General features: G+C 37.9%; 1 protein-coding gene across 2 annotated transcripts; it reads left to right on the forward strand.

Moving 5' to 3' along the window:
- Nucleotides 1–766: 766 nt before the first annotated feature.
- Nucleotides 767–22,647, forward strand: hsd17b8 (hydroxysteroid (17-beta) dehydrogenase 8). 2 transcript variants are annotated; one of them, XM_039768895.1, is made up of 9 exons: nucleotides 767–844; nucleotides 1,387–1,589; nucleotides 5,401–5,517; nucleotides 5,673–5,768; nucleotides 6,684–6,769; nucleotides 19,393–19,477; nucleotides 19,641–19,683; nucleotides 21,501–21,575; nucleotides 22,497–22,647. In XM_039768895.1, exons 1-9 carry the CDS (start codon nucleotides 799–801, stop codon nucleotides 22,514–22,516), a joined length of 771 nt encoding a protein of 256 aa, XP_039624829.1. In that variant the 5' UTR covers nucleotides 767–798; the 3' UTR covers nucleotides 22,517–22,647. The 2 variants fall into 2 exon arrangements, with proteins under 2 accessions (XP_039624829.1, XP_039624830.1); XM_039768896.1 differs by lacking the exon at nucleotides 5,401–5,517.
- Nucleotides 22,648–24,551: the final 1,904 nt, after the last annotated feature.

Consider the following 24,551-nt stretch of genomic DNA (forward strand, 5'->3'; position numbering starts at 1 on the left):
ACCTTACAGTATATAGAGCCTGTGAAGTTCTTATTTATATCAAAGTCTTAATATACAGAAGTGATTAACAAGATAGTGTGTGTAAATAAATTAATAAATTAAAATAGTTGTTTTATGCTAAGTAAACAAACATTTCCCTTTGTAATATTTCCAAATATTTATTTTCACCTACTTCAAATTAATTAAATTTCAACATCATCTAGAATATATTACTTCCTAAATTTTATAAATACATACAAACACAAGGCTGTGCACTATTATTTATTTATTCTTATTGTGCTTTCATTTTTATTGTACCCCTCTCGATTATCTGTGCAGCCATCTGAGTCCATGGTAAAGGTGCTATATAAATAAGTGAAATGTATTATTATTTGTTGTAATTCCGATTCAACAGAATGGGCAGGCAGTTTGTTTAAGTGTGATGTTTAATGTTCATGTGTTCCTTTGACAAATCAATCATTCATTAAAGGGTTTTGTTTAATCAAAAAGAAAACTAAACAACTACGCCTGCAATGTAGGATTCAAAGCACCTTCTGTTGATGAGAAAATGTTTTAAATTTATTTTAAAGATACCTGTATTTTCTTCCATTCAGCAATGTGCCGCGAGCGGATTTCGAACTTGAGTTCGTATGGTAATTTATGGTAGATCGTTTCTGAAAAATCGCTGCTATAAAAGTGTACCTGACAATTCAAATTTAAGTGAAAAACTGACACTCAAGTCCTGTGTATATTGTGCGCATGTCTGTAAAAGGAGGCGGGCGTTAGGGGGCGTGGTTAGTGGCATTGAAGCAGAGTGTCATGTCGGCTTCCGTGAAACTTGCTTCTCGGCTCGCAGTAATCACAGGTTGGTGTTAATTCTTGAACAGTCTATAAAAGATGTTAGAAAAAAAATCTGACATGGTGTTAAAACGACTATAGAAATAGTACCCTGAATACATTTGCACCTTAAAAAAACGTGTTAAAAGTCAAAGCACGCATACATTTATTTAATGCGCATGTAAACTGCTTGTTTATACCTTTAAAGAAGAAAAGTTATAATATCTGCGGTCAAAGTTATTGTAAATGACAGTGAATTAAAATATTACCACATCCAAAACGATTTAAAAGTCCCCACATCTTTAGTTATTTTATAGTCAATAATTACCTTTTAAGAGTTATATATATACAGTATATATATTTTTTCTCCTACTTTTATGTAAAATGTATGGTCTATCAATATTCATTTTCCAATATAACTATTTTTTTTTTTTAAAGTGGTGCACAGTTTACATTTCGTAAGTACTGCATGGCGTGTATATCAGTTCTATCTGCCATCATGAGACTTCAACCTCAAAAAACAAATATTTTTGCAGTGGTTGTGATTTTTGTCCTCCTGTTTTCATATAGGAGGAGGAAGTGGGATTGGAAGAGCAGTATGTCAGCGTTTTGCACAGGAAGGAGCATCAGTTGTAATTGCTGATATCAATGAAGTCTCTGCCAATGAAACACTGAAGTTGCTGTCACATAACAACGAGGATCATAAGCATTCAGCATTCATTGTAGATGTGACATCAAAGCGGAGTGTTGAACAGCTGTTCTCACAAATACAGGTGAATCGGATGTAGACCTAATGAGAGCTTTGTCCCAGAAGTCATTCAGATTTTTGACTTTTCACTTTTATAGTGCCACTTTGCAATGCTATATTCCATGAATACATTGCTATTAACTTCTCAAATTCTTAAACTGAAATCTATTTATGTACTACAGTGTATTTATTTTTTGTAATGTCGGTATTGGAGTTATATGAGTATTTGAATATAGAAATAAGCAAGAATTTTTTGTTTGATAATTGCAGATAATACCTGAAGCATGAAAACTTATCCATCCATCCATTATCCAACCTGCTATATCCTAACTACAGGGTCATGGGGCTGTGCTGGAGCCAATCCCAGCCAACACAAGGTGCAAGGCAGGAAACAAACTCTGGGCAGGGCACCAGCTCACACACACACACTAGGGACAATTTAGAATCACCAGCGCACCAGAGTCTTTGGACTCTGGGAGGAAACCGGAGCACCCAGAAGGAAACCCATGCAGACATGGGGAGAATATGCAAACTCCACGCAGGGAGGACCCGGGAAGTGAACCCGGATCTACTAACTGCGAGGCAGCAGCGCTACCACTGCGCGCTCCTATGAAAACTTATTTAAAACTTATGTGTAAACTAACAGAACAGAAATCCTAGCATCATGATGTAGACACACAGACACCAACATAAAATAGATTTAACCATAATAAAATAAACTATATATTCCTTTTGTAAACTAAAACTTAATCTTCTATTAAATAAAATATATTATTAAAATACAGTAAATTAAGCCCTTTTTGAAACTTCAGATTAATAGTTTGTACTTGGAGGTACAGATCTATACTTGTGCTTTTATACAGTATTAAGTAATAAGGATCTTCAAAAAATATGCATTGTGATAATGATATACTGTACTTGTGTTCAGCAGAAAAGGCAGGAAAAAAGACAAAAAGGTTTCAGTGTCAATAGTATGAAAAAAATATTAAGATGAACTGAGTTTTTATATGTATATATTTTATAGCATTGCAAGGAAAACCTTGATATATTAGGTTGTGATGCGGTGGCAATTCTGCAATAATGTATTTATTTTTGAACATTTGGTAGTGCACCTATTCACCTAGTTATCCACTACCATTTTGCTTCCTATGCCCAAATCAAATTAGTCTGTTTTTGTTCATCATAACACCTGTTACCTCCACACACATCTCAGCATTTGTCTTCCTCTCACTGTGTGACACTCCATACATCCATTCTTATCATCCATTTTTTATCTTATTTTCAGGTGTGCTTCATGTTCTTTCTCCTTTGGCCACTCTCACCTCCATATACAACATAAGAAAATGCTAATCCTTATTCCTGCCACTCCCCTTTCCCTTAAATGTTTGAGAGACTCCTTTAGAAGTCAAAATGGTGGGCAGCTCTGAGAATTTCTTCCACCTCTGCTTGCTATCACAGATATGCCAATAAAAATTTCATCTAAATAGCAAAACATACTTTCTTCAAAGCAACATTTACATGCTTAAATTTACATCTAACTATTTCATCATCCTGCACCCCTGTAACATACTTTTCTTCAAACGTGGTCACACTTGCTATCTGCAGACCACCGTATATGGCAGTACATATTTTATGCACCCCATTCCAACAGCCTTTGCATTGGATTTAGCTTTACACAGTGCATCAGCTGTACATGTCATGTGCCCAAGCACAGATCTGTTCCAGTTCTCCTGGTCCTTTTGAATTGAACCATCACCTTTATCTTCCTTGCATTTGCCCTGAGGACTTTTTCTTCTAAACTACCGTTCCATTTCCAATTTCTTGTCTGTCATGCACTTCTCTGATCACCACCACTATCAAGAAAAATAAAAGACTCATGTATCTTCAGTTTCGCCCTAAAATTTTAATTTTTCCTCATGATCCATGTGCTGTGCTTACCACCGTTAGTGTTTCTTCATACATTAACATTTGCACAGAAACTAACTGTCCACCCAAAACTACATTCTCATTACCCACTTCCCATCTCTTTTAGAGGCACCCTGTCAAACGTCTTTTCCAGATTTACAAATGCAAAATGCATCTTCTTTCACCTGACACTTTTGTTGAATTTGCTGGACAACAAAATATCTATTGTTCTCTTCCCAGGCATGAAACCAAACTGTATTTCTCAAACTTTCACTTGGTCCCGTTTTTTTTTTTTTGTTTCTTCTTCTTCCAGCTGTAGTTCTCTCTCTAGCACCTTCATTACCAGCTACACGAGCTTGATTGCTCAGTATAACCCATATGTCAATGAATCATTCTAATCCTTGTAGACTGGACTGAGCACAATTATTTTCAATTTTTAGATATCTTCTCTTCATTCAGAATAGTGTGCAGACATGTGTCAGCTATTTTGCCTTTAACATTTCCGACACCACTCCTGTGGGGCCTACTGCTTTCTTATCTTTTTCAGTGCTTTTCCAACTTCATATTTTAAAAATGTTTTTCACACAATGAACACAATCAACCTTTTACTTCTCTTTATTCAACAACTGCCTGTGTACTTCTTCCAGGTATATTTAATCCCGTTACTACCAATGATTATGTTCCCTTTAGTATTTTTTCAAGCATTTCACTCTTGCAACACCCTACCTTTCTTCTGCCATGTTCTTTGCGATCCTGAAAACAGTACTTTTTTTTACGTCATTCTGTAGCTCACTTGCATAATCCCAGCTTTTGGCTCCTTTCACTCTGCAACTGTTTTTTTTTGGATGTTTTGCTTTACTTTCTTTACATTTCCTTGTTGCTTTTGTTTTTTGCTGCTTCTTATAGAATCTGCTCTTCTCCACAACTGTCTAATCTACATCAACTATTCATTTCTTTGTCTCCTTGTGTCCTTGTTACCACTTTCTCTAACTGAAGACCTCTTATGTTGTTTTTAACTAGACATTCCTCATCACTTCCCACTTGCCGTTCACACCTGATGCTTCTAAAATTTCACATTCTCCTATTATCATTATGGTACTGTTGCTTTGTATCTCACCTCAAAGGAAGTATGGAGCAGAAATGTTTACATTTTTGCAATTTCACATTTTTTCCCATGCCAACCTCCTTTAATCACATTTTACTACATTCAGGAGTAACAGTGATCTTATTCTATCCATGTTATGGGGCACACTTCAGTACAGCTTGTGTAGAATTCAACTAGTTTTTAAGACATATCTAAAACCTACTGTAGATTGAGGGACAGCTTTCTTTACTACTACTGATGTACTTTAGATATGATGAATATGAGATTATGATTCATTAGTAGGTGGTGTATTTTTAAAAAAAATCTAATATACAGGGTGGGTTATAAGTTTTCATACATAGGAAAATAAACATTTGTTTATGAAAAAAACTTTTGTATTTATATAATATGCTCTACATGACTGCCATTGTTTTGAAAACACATTTCAATATGTGTCCACCACTGCTGATGAATATGTATTAGCACAGCTGGAGTTATCTTTTAATGGCATTGGTGATACGTTCCCTAAGATGATTTATGTTTTGTATCTTTTCTTGATACACCATGGCCTTCAAATGCCCCCAAAGATAAAAATCAAGTGGGGTGAGATCGGGGGATCAATTCATTGCTCTTTATTCAAACACATTTTTTAGGGCATCTGAAATATAAAAAATAAAATGTTAAAAACCATATGTATGGAAACTTATAGCCCACCTGTGTATACAGTATAAAATGTGTGTGTATAATTGAATGTGTGTGTGTGTGTTATATGGATAGATAGATAGACAGAGAGTGATAGATATAGCTATATAATCATTGTGTAAACTGTTGAAACTGTTTCTTTTAGCTACGTTATTTCCGACCTCCTTGTATATCTGTCAGTGCAGCAGGTATAACCCAGGATGAGTTTCTGATAAAGCTAGAAGAGGATGCATTTGACAAAGTCTTACAGGTTAATCTAAAAGTGAGTTATCTTCTTTGATATACACTTGAAAGATACATTAGTTCATAACCATGAATTGAAGTCATTAAGTGCTGTGGATTGTGTATGTAATGTTTTTCTCTTTAAAAGCATGTGCTAACGTGATCTGTCTTTTTGACTCCTCATTAAACCAACAGGGCACATTCTTAGTAACACAGGCTTTAGCAAAGGCTCTTATCTCCAGTGGCTTATCTAAGGGCTCCATCATTAATGTAGGAAGCATAGTGGGCAAGGTATGTAGCTATGGTTATGTGAATTTTTTTGTTTATTTTTGGGGCTGACTGTAGTGACAGCACATTTTAGAACTGGTGTGCATGTCCTAAGAATTTTAATAAAAATACTTTTTTGAAACTATGTGGAATATTTATTTTGAATCATCAGGCAGCATGAATAACCTCTAGTTGTACTATCAATAGTAGATTTCTTCTCCTGGATTATTTATTTTTTATGTTTAACCTGTGTTTATACTACAGTACATTTATTTTATCCTTTAATTATTCATATTTTCATGGTAATGTTTATTGAAGAAAGATATTTAATGTTTAAAAATACTTTGTGTCAGTATTCCATTATTTTAATTTAGATATTCCCAGTATATTTGTTGATTAGATGAACAGTAAGAATTCAGGCACATTTTTATCAGGCAAACAGAGCAGAGAAAAAAAAGTTGTTTATTTTAATTACTGATTGCCACACGGACAGTATGGCTAAAAAATATGATCTGGAGTCTTGAGGCTAATCAGATGGCCACACAGCATACTGTTTTCATCCATACATTTTCTGAACTCATTTGATCTGTTACAGGGCAGAAACTAATTCTGGATGAGACATAAATGAATCGGTGTGCACAGTCACACAGTCACTTAAACTGAAGTAGATTAATTTCCTGATACTTATTTTTGGGGATGTGTGTAGTAAATGGAGTATCTAGGAAAAGTTAAAATGACAGATTTTGCAGACTTCATAACTGCAGTCACCTTCTCAGAAATTAGTATTTGAACTCTGAAGCAGTGCTAACAATTGTGCCACCTTGTGGCAGTTCAAAACTGTCCATGTCATAAATTATGCATGTAGAAGAATACAAAGTATTACTTATAATTTTATCATCTTATGACCTTATTAGTTTGTAATTTTTATTATTTTTATAGGTAGGAAATCTGGGTCAAGTTAATTATGCAGCTTCAAAAGCAGGGGTTGAGGGTTTGACAAAAACAGCTGCAAAGGAGCTAGGGAGGTAAGTAACAAAGCATGCTAAGTAATGACATTAGTATGCAATTAAATTATACACTCACCGTCCAGTTTATTAGGTACTCCTGTTCAAGTGCTTGTTAATGGAAATATCTAATCAGCCATTCACATGGCAGCAACGCAATGCATTTAGGCATGTAGACATTGTCAAGACAACATGCTGACATTCAAACCGAGCATCAGAATGGGGAAGAAGGTGTTTTAAGTAACTTTGAATATTACATGGTTGTTGGTGCCAGACTGGCTGGTCTGAGTATTTCAGAAATTGCTGATCTACTGGGATTTTAATGCACAACCATCTCTATGATTTAATGTCAGTATGGACCAAAATCCCTGAAGAATTTTTCCAGCACCTTGTTGAATCCATGCCATGGCGAATTATGTCAGTTCTGCAGGAAAAAGGGAATCCAGCCCGGGATTAGCAAGGTGTACCTAATAAAGTGGCTATTGAGTGTACATCAGTATATTTTGATGGATTGCATAGCTGACAAAGATTATCAGGCTCAGTGTCATCTGAATTGTATGAAAGAATGAGAGGGATGATGAGCCTTACAAAGGATCAATGACTATAAAGATAGTGATAGAATGTAGACAATCTTAATGCAGAGTATATAGCCTCTCATCAAGAATACCCTTCAGGGGAAGCTAGGTGCTGGAAGTTTTGCTTGTTATTTGTTTTTCTACCTGTTTAATAAAAAAAGGCCTTTTTTGGGTATTTTCTTTGTTTGGTATTGGTTTATTCCATACTAGCCAACCCGCGGCGTACCATACGCCGCATAATCAGGCCGGTTTTGTAATGATTTTTAAGCACAGGGTGAAAATTAACATTTGAAAAATCGGTAATGTAATAAATCGGCAAGAAAAGCAACATTGTAACAATAACAACATTTATTTATATAGCACATTTTCATACAAACAGTAGCTCAAAGTGCTTTACATAATAAAGAATAGAAAAATAAAAGACACAATAAGAAAACAAAATAAATCAACATTAATTAACATCGAATAAGAGTAAGGTTCAATGGCCAGGGGGGACAGAAAAAACAAAGAAACTCCAGACGGCTGGAGAAAAAATAAAATCTGTAGGGATTCCAGACCATGAGACCGCCCAGTCCCCTCTGGGCATTCTACCTAACATAAATGAAACAGTCCTCTTTGGATTTAGGGTTCTCACGGAAGGGCTTGATGAAGATGGTCACGTAGAGTTCTGCCTTTTAATCCATCCATCATTGTTGGAGCATCATGAAGCTTTGAGTAGGTGGAGGTGGCGCAGGCCACCACCACAAAGAAACTGGAAAAAGAAACAGAAAAGAGAGTAGGGGTCAGTACGGATTTTAGAGCCACCATGAATAGTTATTATGATGAATTGAACATATAGAGTATCAGGATTAAGTTAAATTGAAGTTATAGAAAGGCCATGTTAAAATAATATGTTTTCAGCAGTGTTTTGAACTGCTCTACTGTATCAGCCTGGCGAAATCCTATTGGCATGCTATTCCAGATTTTAGGTGCATAGCAGCAGAAGGCCGCCTCACCACTTCTTTTAAGTTTTGTTCTTGGAATTCTAAGGAGACACTCATTTGAGGATCTGAGGTTACGATTTGGAATATAAGGTGTCAGACATTCCGATATGCAGGCTGGCGTTAGACAGAGACAAACGAAACGCCGGTGTAGAAGTCAATCGATCGCCACCACAAAATGCAACATAAGCGTCTAGGGCGTTCAGAGCAAGTTCGTTTATCCAAAACCTAACGCCCGTGTGAACAAGGCCTTAATCCTAATGCATCCAGTTTATTTCTAATAGCCTCATTGTATCCATTATTGCTAATCACTAAGATTTCAGTTTTCTCTTTATTTAACTTGAGAAAGTTACTATTCATCCATTCTGAGATACAAGTCAGACATTGTGTTAGTGAATCAATAGAATCGGGGTCATCAGGTGCTATTGAGAAGTACAGCTGTGTGTCATCAGCATAGCTGTGGTAGCTCACGTTGTGCCCTGAGATAATCTGACCTAACGGAAGCATGTAGATTGAGAACAGCGGACCCAGGATAGAGCCTTGTGGAACACCATATTGGATATCATGTGTCTTGAGTTGTAATTCCCACAACTAACAAAAATTTTCTCCTGTCAGGTAGGATTCAAACCAATTTAAGACACTGCCAGAGAGGCCCACCCATTGACTAAGGCGATTTCTAAGAATGTTGTGATCAATGGTGTCAAATGCAGCACTCAGATCTAAGAGGATGAGAACAGATAAATGGCCTCTGTCTGCATTCACTCGCAAATCATTTACTACTTTAACAAATGCAGTTTCTGTGCTGTGATTTGTTCTAAAACCGACTGAAATTTATCAAGAATAGCATGTTTATTGAGGTGGTCATTTAACTGCATAATGACTGCCTTCTCCAGAACTTTACTTAAGAAGGCAGGTTAGAGATGGGTCTAAAATTTTCAAGAGCGAGGGTCAAGATTATGTTTCTTAAGTAGGGGTTTAACTACAGCAGTCTTAAGACAGTCTGGGAAGACCCCCGTATCTAGTGACGAATTTACTATGTCCAGAACATTATCAATTAGCACGCCTGATACTTCTTTGAAAAACCTTGTTGGTATTGGGTCAAGGATGCAGGTGGAGGATTTTAATTGAGATTATTTTTTGTAAATCTATCCTAGTGAAAGAGTTTAATTTGTTTATAACAGGATGCTGGGGTTTAGGAGGATCCTTAGTGTTGGAGGGATATACTATGTTATTTCTAATATCATTAATTTTTATTGGAAAATACAGCGATAGCCTCACAGGTTTTACTGGAAAACTTAGGAGGCATTCCTTTGAGTTACCTGGGTTTAGTAGGCGATCAATTGTAGAAAATAAGACTCTGGGATTACTAGCATTGTTATTTATAATCTTGAGAAATAGCAGTCTCTCAAGACGGACAGTGTTATTGTATTCTGTTATTTTGACTTTTAATATTTCATGGTGGATAGTAAGTTTAGTCTTCCTCCATTGCTCTCGGCATGTTCTCTTTAAATCAGACACTCTTTGGGTCTTCCATGGTATAACAATGCTAGAAGATTTTTTCACTGTCTTTTCAGGTGCAACTATGTCAACAGCAGCTCTCACTTTAGTATTAAATCTTTCCACCTTACTATTTACATTATCCTCTATTATAGCTGGCACTATAAACGGACTGATTGCTTAAATGTTTGTAAGTTTTAAAGCTGCTGCCGAGTCAAAGAAGCGTTTTTAACAATATGCTTCTCATGAGTGTTTTTTATCATTATTTCTATATTAAAAAGTAGAAGAAAATGGTCTGATAGACCAATATCAATGATCTGTTTTATATCAACTTTCAGTCCTTTAGTAATCACTAAGTCTAACGTATGACCTGCTTTATGTGTAGGCTGATTTATGAGTTGTCTCAAATCAAAAGAATCCAGGAGGTTCATAAATTCTTTTACTTTTAGATCACACTGATTATCTATATGAAAATTAAAGTCGCCAACTATTAGGAGTGTGTCATAGTTAGTAATTAAAATTGACATTAAGTCAGAGAATTCCTCAAAAAGACGCTTATATTTAGGAGGTCTATACACGGATAATACTAGAACTTGAGAATCTCCATGAATAACAACGGCGAGATACTCAAAGGACTTGAACTTACCAAAACTGACATCTTTACATTTTAACGCTCGAGTAAATGTTAGCCAATCCGCCTCCCTTTTTCCCCTGGCGGTCTGCACGAGTAAAACTGTAATCCGGAGGCGCAGATTCGATTAAAACAGCGCCGTCTGAGTTAAGCCATGTTTCACTTAGTGCAATAAAATCTATTTTTTTATCACTAATAAGATCGTTGATAAAAACTTTGTTAGTTAAAGCTCTAACATTTAATAGTGCCATATTTAATGTTTGGAGGTGCAGAGATGAATACTATGTGTGTTATTGATATTTGGAATAGGAACTAAATTATTTTATTAGCGCTCTGTGTGTATTTTTTATTTAATCTGTGATCTGTTTTATAGTTTTAATACATTGTTCCTCTAAAATAGTAATTTTAATTAGATTATTGGAGTTTATGCCGTATTTCCTAGATTTTCTACGTGCATTGAGATTGCTTATTACAGTATTAATGTTGTGCACTTTAACGGAAGATTCTATTAAACACTTATCATGTCCTGGCACAACAGTATCATTTCGGAAGGGGTTAAGAGCAGAGATAGATAGTCAAGAAAAACGAATTACCTTCGATATGTTTTCGAGAGGACCGGGTGCGAAACTGTTCGGATGCAGGCCATCACGCTTGAAGAGACGCAGCCTTTCCAAAAAGAGATGCACGGAACGAACCAACACACAATCGTCTGTGCGGCGCTCAGGCGCAGAGGGTGGAACGGGAGGAGAGGAGAAGGACATCCATTCCGCTCCCTCCATCATGCTAGTCTGCTGATTTCTCGTGCAGTTTGCACTGCCTGCTCATGTGCCCACTTCCAAATCGTCACTTGAGTCGTTGTCGTCTTTGCACAGTCCAGATGCACCTGTGCCTCACATAGATTTTTCATTGCTCTGTGCGGTTTTGGCTGCTTTTCTATATATAATCCACAAGACACCCGACCACGGTAGTAGCGAGGTGGGAGGGGGGTGTGTACAAAGGGTAGGGACGTAATGAGTGGGAGCGTATGAGTCGCACTTAGTGGGAATTCCATGGTTTGCAGCCTGAATGGGGTCCAACGGCTTACCCACGCCTCTCTGCGCTGGGTAGACACATGCTCAATCTCATGCATAATTATTTATTGAATGCTAAACACTTGGTTGGTGTGAGAATACAACAGTAAGTGAATGAAAAGATGGAACTCTGAAGAGAGCAAAATACAACACAATAGTGAACCCGTGGCATAACAAACGCCGCGTGGCTTAGACGTGCATGTAGACTCTTAGCACAGACGAAAGGGACTAACTGGGTGGTCGGTGAGTTTTTGCCTTCCAGGAAAATGGGCAGGCAGTGTGAATGCCTAGAGAGCGAGGGTAGATGCCGGTCGGTGAAAAAGGAGTCTTGGTGGGCAGGGAAACGTCTTACGTGTTCCTGCAGGAGCATCTAAGAAGACGCATGTTTGTTGCAGATGCGAATAGCTGTATGTAACGTGTAAAACAGTTTGCTATGGTGCACGTGGTCGTGCGTCGTAACTGAAAACTCGTTTTTAACACTAGAATTACCAGAGCCTACGAAAAACTCGTAATTCCGTCCCACCTTAAACTGCTTCTTAAATCCCTTCACACCTCTCCGCCAGCGCCCTTTGTCTTCTAAATGTGCTGATAAAGAGAAGCCGGCTATTCCATCCCCCCACCAATTTAGAACGTGCACGAACTTCTCTCAGCTCATGCCTTGATTGAGTATCTGGGAGTGAAGTGGAGTTTTAGAGTGAAATAATAGATCGTTGTTTGGAACACACGCATTTCATGTCTGTTCCGTTTCTACAGTAATCTGTGTCAACACATTGTTAAAACAGAAACTTTTTTATATTCTAGTAGTAGATGACAAAATGTAGGCATAAACTATATAATGTATGAAGCCTGAAGTCCAAATAGCAAAGAAACATTTTCACAAGAATAACACAATTGCACTTTTATTCAAACATATAACTGCAGAAACAAAAAGCCGCCTTAACATGCGACATTGACACCAGTTTACTATAACTGACTCCGTGGTTCAATAGATTCAGCCCCCGCTTGGGAATCAAGGGTCACGGGTTCGATCCTGCGCCCCTCCGTTTTGAGAAGTAAACTGCTCTTAGTCTTACTGTTTTAGAATAAAACATACATTTGATTTCAGTCTGTAACAGCCGGTGCAATTTATGATCTTTGTAAAGGTTAGCTTTTTTTTTTATTCACTTTTCACTCTCTCAGTCGCGTTCAGAATCAATCCATACAACCCCATCTGACACGGCTGTTTTCACTAAAGACGCGCTATAGCTCTGCAGTGTACCACGATGCATACTAACGCCCCCGGTTCTGACACACAAACGCTGGCGAAGCTGCTTCTTCGTATCTCACCGTCACTTGCTTTTCTTTTTATTCAGTTTTATTGAGTGTTCCTGCCAGTCCCCATGTTGCTGTATGCTTTTCTTTTGCACTCCAGGACATGCAGAGGAAAGAATGGTAAAGACCAACTTCGGGCGCTATATGCAATCATCAGACACTCCCCATCTGCCCGTGTCGCTCAAACACAGGAACATATATTGGTGTAAAAGTATAACAAAAGTGCACTTTTATTCAAGTGCACTTTTTCCATCGCCTTTTCCTGTAAGAAGCAGTGTACACACTTCTCTCTATGCTGTGGTTTCTATTACACACCTGAAAGAAAGAGACAATACATATGAACATATCCAGCATACAGCAACATGCGGGACTGGCAGGAACACTCAATAAAACTGAATAAAAAGAAAATCAAGTGACGGTGAGATACGAAGAAGGCAGCTTCGCCAGCGCCTGTGTGTCAGAACCGGTGGGGGCGTTAGTATGCATCGTGGTACAGCACAGAGCTATAGCGTCTGTATTCTGTTTCTTTTGTACTCCAGGGCACGCAGAGGAGAGAATAGTAAAGAGCAGTAAGTTCGGCGCTATATGCAATCATCAGACACTCCCCATCTGCCCGTTGTTTTGTTATACTTTTCAATACTTTTATACTGCTCAAACGGGCATGCTCAAAAATACGTGTAATGCCACGAAAAGTGCACGCAGACACTTCATTTCGCAAACAAAACAAGTGCACTTTTATTCAAAACTACCTGTATAACCGAAGAAAAAGAAAGCAAGTTACAGTAGGCGATTGATACGACATCTTGCATGGTGCAATGCTAAGAAGTGCAGATTTTCATTCCGTGCTATATAAAATCATCACATTCAAATATTAACAGTTCCCACACACCCAAGGACCGTCCTTCCTACATTTACGACACGTGTACTTGTTGCCGTGTACACACCTCTCTGTGCTATGGTTTCTATTACACTGAATGAGCACCTGACACTGTACTTTCTTCCCTGGGGGAAGGTCCGCATCAGAGAATTTCCAGTTCCTGCATAAATTCACACCCGATCTGACGCTGTTCGCTTTCAAATAATATTGCATTAGTGCGATTATATTTTCACATATATTGTCTCTTTCTTTCAGGTGTGTAATAGAAACCACAGCATAGAGAGAAGTGTGTACACTGCTTCTTACAGGAAAAGGCGATGGAAAAAGTGCACTTGAATAAAAGTGCACTTTTGTTATACTTTTACACCAATATATGTTCCTGTGTTTGAACGACACGGGCAGATGGGGAGTGTCTGATGATTGCATATAGCGCCGAAGTTACTGGTCTTTACCATTCTTTCCTCTGCATGTCCTGGAGTACAAAAGAAAAAGCATACAGCAACATGCGGGGACTGGCAGGAACACTCAATAAAACTGAATAAAAAAAAAGCAAGTGACGGTGAGATACGAAGAAGGCAGCTTCGCCAGCGTTTGTGTGTCAGAACCGGGGCGTTAGTATGCATCGTGGTACACTGCAGAGCTATAGCGTCTTTAGTGAAAACAGCCGTGTCAGATGGGGTTGTATGGATTGATTCTGAACGCGACTGAGAGAGTGAAAAGTGAATAAAAAAAAAAGCTAACCTTTACAAAGATCATAAATTGCACGGCTGTTACAGACTGAAATCAAATGTATGTTTTATTCTAAAACAGTAAGACTAAGAGCAGTTTACTTCTCAAAAGGGAGGGGCGCAGGATCGAACCCGTGACTCCTTGTTTCCCAAGCTGGGGCTGAATCTATTGAACCACGGAGTCAGTTACAGTAAACTGGTGTCAATGTCGCATGTTAAGGCGGCTTTTTGTTTCTGCAGTTATATGTTTGAATAAAAGTGCAATTGTGTTATTCTTGTGAAAATGTTTCTTTGCTATTTGGACTTCAGGCTTCATACATTATATAGTTTATGCCTACATTTTGTCATCTACTACTAGAATATAAAAAGTTTCTGTTTTAACAATGTGTTGACACAGATTACTGTAGAAACGGAACAGACATGAAATGCGTGTGTTCCAAACAACGATCTATTATTTCCACTCTAAAACTCCACTTCACTCCCAGATACTCAATCAAGGCATGAGCTGAGAGAAGTTCGTGCACGCTCTAAATTGGTGGGGATGGAATAGCCGGCTGCTCCTAGCTTCTCTTTATCAGCACATTTAGAGAACAAAGGACGCTGGCGGAGAGGTGTGAAGGGATTTAAGAAGCAGTTTAAGGTGGGACGGAATTACGAGTTTTTTCGTAGGCTCTGGTAATTTTAGTGTTAAAGACTGCTTACTGCCTGCTCATGTTCCCACCTCCAGCTCGTCACTCGAGTCTTTGTCGTCTTTGCACAGTCCAGATGCACCTGTGACTCATGTAGACTTTTCATTGCTCTGTGCGGTTTTGGCTGCCTTTCTATATATAATCAACCAAGACACCCGACCACGTAGTAGCGAGGTGGGAGGGGGGTGTGTACAAAGTGCAGGAGCATCTAAGAAGATGCATGTTTGTCGCAGATGCGAATTGCTGTATGTAGCGTATAAAATAGTTTGCTATGGTGCAGCGGTCGTGCGTTGTAACCGAAAACTCGGTTTTTAAAGACTGCTTACTTCATTGTGTATACGACTGTAGGTGAATGAAAAGATGTAACTGTGGAGAGGGCAACATACAATACAGCGTTTTACACGCTGCATACAGTGATTCACATTCGTGACAAATTGTTTTACACGCTGCATACAGCGATTCACATCCGCGACAAATATGAATCTTCTTAGATGGTGCTGTCGCGTCCACCCATGCTCTCGAAGCACACACACTGCCTGGTCACGCGTGCCCGCCGCAAGAGCAACTAACAGAGACCCGCCCACCAACTGTAAGACCATGGGATACCCCTCGCAAACTGCTCTACACACTGCATACAGCGATTCACATCCGCGACATGATTTTTCTTAGATGGTCCTGTCGCATCCACCCTCGCACTCGAAGCACACACACTGCCTGGTCACGTGCCCGCTCGCAAGAGCAACTGACAGAGACCCGGCCACCAAGTCTAAGACCATGGGAAACTCCTCAGAAACTGTTTTACACGCTGCATACGATTCACATCCACGACAAACATGCCTCTTCTTAGATAGTCCTGCCGCGTCCACCCTCGTTCTCGGAGCATACACCCCGTCTGGTCATGTGGTGCCTCTGTGTGAACCAGTCAGGCACAGAGAAGGTCAGCTGCTGAGAGAGCGTCTCGACTGTTGCAGGGCCTGCATTGGTGAAGCAGGTGAGACGGTAATGAAACAGAGGCACAGGGCTTATTGGTTTTTAAAGACTGCTTCCTTCATTGTGTTTTAACCTCAGTTTTAAAGGATGTTTTAAGGATCCCATGGGATACCTCGCAAATTGTTTTACACGCTGCATATAGCGATTCACTTCCGCGAGAAACATGCCTCTATGAACAGTCAACGTGGCTCAGAGGTGCATGTGGACTCTATGACAGACGAACATAAATGACGCCGTTTTTCCTGTGTCTTCACGTCCGAGTTGGTGGGTGTGGTTCTGCGAGTTGTTGTCGTATCCAATGGTCTTATAGTTGGTGGGCGTGGCTCCTTCCTGCGTGCGCAATGGGCGTCTTACTTGTCGGCTTAGTGAACCCGCCCTTCCGCGGCTTTCCATGGGTGTCTTTCCTTAGTGAATTATATATATAGATTATCCTTGCACACAAAGGTGACCATTACAATGCCAGTTATATAGATCATTTGAAATAGGTGCATTTTTCACAGAATGTATGAGAAGACAATTACAACTTTTAGTGCTTAATCATTTTTAATTTTCTTCTGCATCATTATTTTGTATAATGAATCTTTCATTATTAGCACAGTATGTACATGCTATTTGCTGGTGTTTTTTGGATTAGAATGTTATAAGAACATTTCATTATCTTATTTTTGCAGGTAATACTTTACAATAACTTTCATTACCTTCATTAATAAACCTTTACAAACCTTTGCAATAGATTAACAGTTTTATCTTGAGTTTACGTACTGAAAAAATAAATACATGATTTTTGATAAATAAGTTATCATCCATCCATCCAAACCTGCTTTTCCTGAGCAGGGTTGCAGGGAAGCTCAAACCTATCCCAGCAAGCATTGGTCATAAGGAGCAACCCCTGAACAGGGTGCCACTGTTACCATTCATTGATAAATGATATTAAAGATGTTTGTTAATCCTTTCCTAATGAAAATTATTATAAAGTGTTAGATTTTCTATTAAAGAATAATAGTTAGCATCTCATTTATTATACAAAACTGATCATTACGTTATAGCTTGGCTAATTTATGCAGTATCATTTTCTCTGGGCCTATTAAATGGGAGCTGACACTTTGAAGGACATTCATGTTTAATTTCCTGCTGAGGAACCTAATATTTGTTGTCTGTCCAAATGCACTGAACATAGCCTTAAACTAAAAAATATAATTTGTGAGGCATTCATCTTAAGTATTGTGTAAAATTTTGATACCCATATTGCAAAAAGTATTTTAATAGAATAACAGAACTAACAGAATAAACTTTTTACAGTCTGTAGTTAATGAGCTCTATTAAGTGTTTGAAAGATTTAAATAATTTCTGTTTAAGTTTAAGTAAACTAAGATTTGGATGAGACCTGATAGATGTATGTAAAAGTGTGTAGTGAGTTAGTATGGTAAATTCCAGCTATTGCTTTAACACTAGAATTACCAGAGCCTACGAAAAAACCGTAGATCCTGTCCACCTTAAATTTGTTTGCACCTCTCCGTCATTGTCTTTTGTCCTGTAAATGTGCCGATAAAGACAAGCAGCAAGCAGCCAGGTATCCCATCCCCCCCTGCGCCGCAGAACGTGCACAATGTTCTCCTAGCTCATCCCTTAATTGATTATGTGGGAGTGCTGGAGTTTTAGAGTGAAAATAATAGATTGTTATTTGGAGCACATGCATTTCATGTGTGTTCCGTTTCTACAATAATCTGTGTAAATACATTGTTAAAACAGAAACGTTTTTCATATTTTAGTAGTAAATGACAAAATGTTGGCATAAACTATATAATGTGTGAAGCCTGAAGTCCAAAGATCAAAAGGTTCAAGGACAATACAACAGCTTCCGTGGCGTAGCGGTAAGATTTGATGACTTGTAATCAAGAATCCCCAGTTCGATTCCGACTGCCTCCTATATTTGCCATTTTCAGTACTGAGCTGCTCTTATTGTTAATATTATACAGTACACACATACATTTGGTTTGTGTCTGTAACAGATGGTGTACATTTATAGGACTTGTAAAAGTTACCGTTTTTTTTTTTTTCTTCACTTTTATTCTCTCAGTCACAATCACGATACATAATACCGCCCTAGGGATCTGACGCTGTTAGTTTTTATTTGAAACTGGGAGTAACTGTAGATGTGAGTGGTGTTTTGAGACAATGGAACTGGACATTCTCTGATCTGGGGGGATAAAAGCTGACACACAAACGCTGGTGAACCTGCCTTCTTCATATCTCATCTTCACTTGTTTTTTTTATTCAGTTTTATTGAATGTTTTATTGAGTGTTCCTGCTCACACTGAATTAGTATTCACCTTATGGTCTATGATGTCAAAAAAAAAAACAGAGACATAGGTATATATGATATTTGGAACTATTCATTTTATGACCTGTATAGTACATTTCAGAAAACATTGTGGCAAGGATGCAACATTATTCATATTCGTTCGCATAACATCTTGCGCTTGCAATCAGGGACTGCATGTTTTTTTTTTTCCCAATCTTGCCAGTGTCAACTTTTAAGTGCACAGTACTGTTTCTTTTGTACTCCAGGACATGCAGAGGAAAGTATAGTACAGAGAGGTCAGTTCAGCGCTATGTGCAATCATCAAATTCAAATGTCTGGAACAGTTCACACACACGCAAGGACGTCCTTCCTACATTTACGACATGTGTACCTGTTGCACTGGTTTGTTGGTCATTAGATGGAGAGGTGTATGCCTTCTTTGGAACAGGAAAAATGCAGGATGTTTTCCACAGCAGTGGCACTTTTTGGGGCCTTAGGAACAGAGTGAACAGGTGACGGAAGATACTACAACACTGGTCAGCACTAGCATAAGAACCTGAGGACTGACTCCATCTGGTCTTGTGGCTTTTCATGTGTATAGCTTCCTTGAGTGTCTCCTTACTTGGTTTTCATTTATGGAGAGTACATACTGGTTGTCAGAGGTGGCTTGTCACTGGTCATTTCAGTTAAGTTAGGAGTTGTTGATGTTATAGGGATGGTGTGTGGAGACTGGTCATTGGAAGAAGGTGGCAGTGGGAGGGAAAATTGTATTAACATAAATTCAGGGCATTAGCTTTGTCCACATTCCCTTCTACCACCTGAGGCATGGATTGATTGAGATCAGTAATTATGCCCAGTCCTTTTCAGACATCCTTCTTGTTATCTGATGATTATTAGATGTTGATGTGCTTTTTTGCCAGAAATGTATTGTTGATAGAATAAACTTTGAAGATAATAGACTTGTCTTATCATTGTATTTTTGTTTGTTTTGTAGGTATGGTATACGTTGCAACTGTGTCTTGCCTGGTTTTATATTAACTCCAATGATTGAAAAGGTTCCGCAGAAATTGCTAGAGAAGGTATAGTGTGAAAATGTTATAATTATAGCATTGCTGTTTAAACATGTTGTCCCACTGTTTCATTGATGCTGATATTTCCTCCATCATGTGTTTTAATTGCTCTATATATATTCATAGTAATCTGATGAGATTTTTAATCACCTTTTACCATTTTTACATTTAGTTTGCTGGAATGGTGCCACTGGGGCGCTTAGGACAGGCATCAGGTAATTAAAATAAATATTGTGTGCTTTTCAACAACATACAATCCACGTAAGATTTGTTGTTTATATTATTTTTTGTTATAAGCATGGCAACACATTAAAATCAAGAAACAAAGTATTAATAAATGTTGGACAGAATCACTATCCTCTATTAACTTAGTTTTGTTTGTTGCCATCAGGCTGCAGATTTAGATTACCAAGGGCCAGAACAATAGAGTCAAGAAATTTTTTATCCCAAAAGATATAATCATTTTGAATTCTAGCAGCTACAGGGGTCCTGCTGAATTCTAAGTTATTACTGTGTAACGTTGCAATTCATTATTATTATTTGTAGAACTCATTTTGGTGTGTGTACTGCTTGTAGAAATAATTATCATATGTTGTCTCTTGGTTATTATCTTGTGTCTGTGCAACAGTGTCTTATATTTTGTATTTTCCCACTTTCCATGCTGGAATAACATAACAAATGTTCACCTACATACCTAAACTAATTAGAATTCCAAATTTCTGACTAGAACATTTGAAAGATTTTGATGAGCACAGGCTATTTGGTCTAACAAAGATCACCAATCATATCTACCTGATTTATCCAAAATCACATTAAGTTGAGTTTTGAAAGTCCCTCAAGTCCTACTCTCTACCTCTACTCTCTTTATTCTATGTTTTTAATCTTCATTCAAAAGTTACTCACGTCTCACTTTGTACAAAAATGTGAATTAGTCTTAAATTTAAATTTTAAAATATAACGTCAGTTGGAAAGTAAATAGTTGTAGCGGTGCAGAAATAACTTAAACTTACCTTTCACTATGTTCAGGGTCAGGTTGTCAAAAAGAAATGAGAATACTATAATGTTAATAAATATTTTTACTTAGAATTTTCCAGAACAGCACATCTTACTGCACCTTTTAAAACAGCTTAACATAAGGTCAGGTACTATAAACCATTATACTGGTAAAATTAATTTATGTTCTTTAAAGCTTTATATCAAATTATGTTACGCAGATGGCATTGCTTCATTTCAATTTTACAGATATTCCTTGCTATTGATTAACAAGAGATGTGTTTGGGTTGTGCATTAGTTTAAGTGCTAGGACACTTTGTTAGAAAAATAAAAAAACTATTCCTCAGTGTTTCCGATGGGAGTGTTAGCTCCTTGGAAATATGTTCTTTTATATTGCTGCGTTTTAATAAACCTTTTCTACAAATAATTATAAATAATAATGGCGATATCCCTCTTTTCAGCGATAGGCGGCAACAAAGTCACAGAAAAGACAGAATATACTTAGCTTGTTTAATGCGGCTTACGTTGCTATACAGACAAGGAAGACCAGCTAGTTTCATCTTTTTCACCGAAGAGTTCTTGTTAGTTTCTTTTTCTTTCGGGGATTCGTCGTGTAGAAACTGCTTTTTTTTTGTCACAACGGAGGTGGGTTTTGAGTCTCTCGCTTTCACTCACTCAGGTCCTCAAAGATTGGCGAGGTTCCAGCTTCTTTTATATTGTGTCCACACGACCAAATCCCCAGTACAATACCAAACAAGGCAGACAAACTTGTGCTGTACATTAGACAGGCAGGTCAAATAACACTTAGTCCTTTTAGGGCTGACAACAGCTGTCCCTGTCTGTCTTTATGCCTTGCTTGGCCCAGCACTTCTGACTGCTGACACTCTGTGTTAAATCTGGCTCAGCTCTTCATGGCATATTACACAGAAAAGAATGAAAAATACATTTAAAAAGATCTAAAACAGATACAGTGACACAATTCTTTCTATTATAACAAACTTATTATAACACTCAGTTACTTCTGTTCTTTCTTCTATAGATGTTGCAGATGCATGTGTTTTTCTGGCTTCAAATGAGAGTCAATATATAACTGGTGCAAGCCTAGAAGTGACAGGTAAATCATGCATCATTTTATTTACTGAATAATCTATTTGAATTTTGCTCAAAACAAACAAATACCATGTCCATTTGAAAATTAAATAAAAAAATAATTTTTTATATACTGTATCTAAATAATCTAATTTCACTATTGAGGGGAAACTGGTACCTGTGCCTCGCAGGACACACTTTTTCACACTCTCACTTATTGACAAATATACAATCTACACTTTGAACTGACCCCCCTGCATGTGTTTGGGGTTTGGAAAGAAACTGTACCATCCAGACAGAGCATGTGTGCAGACACAGGGAGAATGGTATGCTGACAATCTGGGTATTGATATGTTCATATTAATAAATGGCCAGATAACTGAAATGCTACAAAGTATCAAGATTGAGTACAAGTATGGGTTTTATCCCTCCTTCCAGTATCAAATCCGTTTAATCCAGTTCATGGGAGCTGAAAATTAACACAACAGGAGACAATCCTGCTGCAAGATCTCCATTACAAATATTTTTGTTTAAATAAAAAAAGTTTTATTATCTTTCTAACAACAGTTTTATAAATTTCTGACCAAATGTAATGTTACTTTACTGTGCCAAATGGAAAAATCCAGTTACTCAATGATATATGATTTTTTTATGTTTATGGAATGTGTCAAACATTTATTTTTATTATTCATATTCTACAAAATTTTGTTAAAAAACTGGTTACATGACTAAAGATGACATAGTTCAGGTATCCTGCAAGAAGATTTATGGGAATATATGGTTGTGTATTTGTGTGAACATAATGACTATTTTGATATTTGCTTGAAGAAGTAACCTACTATAAACAGTACCTGTGTAAATTATTTTATATTCTATATAATAATCACCTTTCCATCTTAAGGTTTTTCTTTGTATATGATCACTAAGTGTGACTTTTTTTTGGTAGGTGGTTTATTTATTGGATAAGTGACTGGAAAGCTTCATTATATGTTGGTGCATAAGGAAGAAAGCACAAATGATTAATACAAGTGGATGGTAAATAGCACATTGAATGTTCTTCTGGTAATAAAAATACATGTTTACAAATAAAATGTAAATATCGTTTATTTGATTTTCTGCTATTTTTTGTATAAGAAGAATGACACTAATATATATTTAGAACAGATAATTTTTTGTACTCTTTTTGTTCATCCTTTTTCTTGTTCATTTAATTAAACAAGGTCTTAAGGAACCACAGGCTACATTACACAACAGGGAGAATAGTAAGGTACTACAGCACAGTAGATAATTATTTTGTAGATAATTTGTTCAATAATTATGTCTGTTTCAACAGCAGACACTCCTGACACCTTTTTGGCAGTAGTTCGAGAAAGCAGAGTTGCCAAAACCAAAACAAATGGTTACTGCTTAGAAATATACACTTGAAAAAACTTTCAAACCCCTGACTAATTTTTTACTTTTACTAAATAACTAGTCCTGTATTGAAATATGGTTCTCTGTGATATTTTTATTTCAGAGCACTGAAAATCATAAATAGTTTTTTTTATTGTGACCTTGTTTTATGTTAGGAAGAATTTTAAATTAGGAAAAAAGAAAATATGCTATTTGCACGATTATTCTGTCCTGATCCCTTTTAATATTTTGTAGAGCCATCTTTGTCATCAATAGTTCTTTTGAATCTATATATACTGTTCACGTTTGCACACTATTTTCCAGACAGAATTTCTCATGGTGGTTCAGGTTAGTTGACTACTTGCAGAATGGCTTTAATAGTAGTATTGGCAACTGTGGGTTACCCAACTGGTTGCAGTAGATTGCTGCACGTATGTTTCAGTAGATGTGTCACAGAGTACTGATAAGTACTGTACTTGGTGGCTCCATTATTAGGTTCAAATATTTTTACCATTTGAAAACAGCCTGATCCAGAAAACAATGAACTATATGGCTGTAACTCACCACACACACAATACTCACATTTTGTATATATATATATATATATATATATATATATATATATATATATATATATATATATATATATATATATATATATATATATATATATATATACTAGCAGAATACTCAACTGCAGCGGAGACGTAGTGTGTTAAAGAAGTTATGAAAAGAAAAGGAAAAATTTAAAAATAACGTAACATTATTGTTAATGTAATTGTTTTGTCATTGATATGAGTGTTGTTCTCATATCTATATATATATATATATTGTGGCAGTAGGGGCAGTAGTGCACCCTCGAACCCTCAGGTACGACTCCTGACACCAGGTAATAGTCCAAGACTTTTATTATTTTTCAGTAGTGCACCAAGCACCTCCCACACTACAAATAAACCACTCTAATAAACACTATCCACACAATAACCTCTCCTCCTCGCCCAGACACTTTGCTCCTCTCCCACCCAGCACAGCTCAGTGTCTGGACTGAGGCAGCGCCTTTATAGCCCCTGACCGGAGGTGTTCCTGTCCCAGGAGTCCACAGTTCCCTACTCCTTCCGGTCAGGGCAATAAGTCCATTACTTCAACCCGGGAGCACGCCATACCTTCCTGTCACATGACCGTGACGTACTCCCGGGTCATAAGGCACAACGGAGCCCATAAGTCCCCACAGCGACTCCTGGTGGCGCCAAGGTATCCAGCAGGGCTGTGTATACACACCACAGAGTCCATAAGGCCCTGCTGGACCTCGAGCACGATCCCGCTGTCTGGAGAGCTCCTCCTGTCGGCCTGGGGGTGCGGACGGCCTCGAAGCCGGCAGTCTTCCACAGTTCCCCTTAGTGGCGACTTCTGGGGCGGAGCGTCCGGCCCGAAGGGACGTCCTCCTCCAGGAGGACGCGTCATCCGGGCCCTGAATGCGTTGTCCCTGTCCTCGAGCGAACCTTGGAGGGACGGTGTACTTCCTGTCCCCCCGGGGACAATAGCGCCTCTCGTGGCCCGGTTGCCGGCAATTATAGCACCGACGAAGCCCTCCCGGTTGCTTCCTCTGCGG

The sequence above is a fragment of the Polypterus senegalus genome, chromosome 11, assembly GCF_016835505.1.
Source record: "Polypterus senegalus isolate Bchr_013 chromosome 11, ASM1683550v1, whole genome shotgun sequence".
Taxonomy (NCBI): Eukaryota; Metazoa; Chordata; class Cladistia; order Polypteriformes; family Polypteridae; genus Polypterus; species Polypterus senegalus.

What these genes read in the sequence shown, in the direction of transcription:
- hsd17b8 (XM_039768895.1), top strand. Translation starts at nt 799, where the DNA reads ATGTCGGCTTCCGTGAAACTTGCTTCTCGGCTCGCAGTAATCACAG. An exon ending in TCGGCTCGCAGTAATCACAG is followed by an intron (nt 845 to 1,386) that starts GTTGGTGTTAAT and finishes GTTTTCATATAG; the next exon opens with GAGGAGGAAGTGGGATTGGA. An exon ending in TAGGAAGCATAGTGGGCAAG is followed by an intron (nt 5,769 to 6,683) that starts GTATGTAGCTAT and finishes TTATTTTTATAG; the next exon opens with GTAGGAAATCTGGGTCAAGT.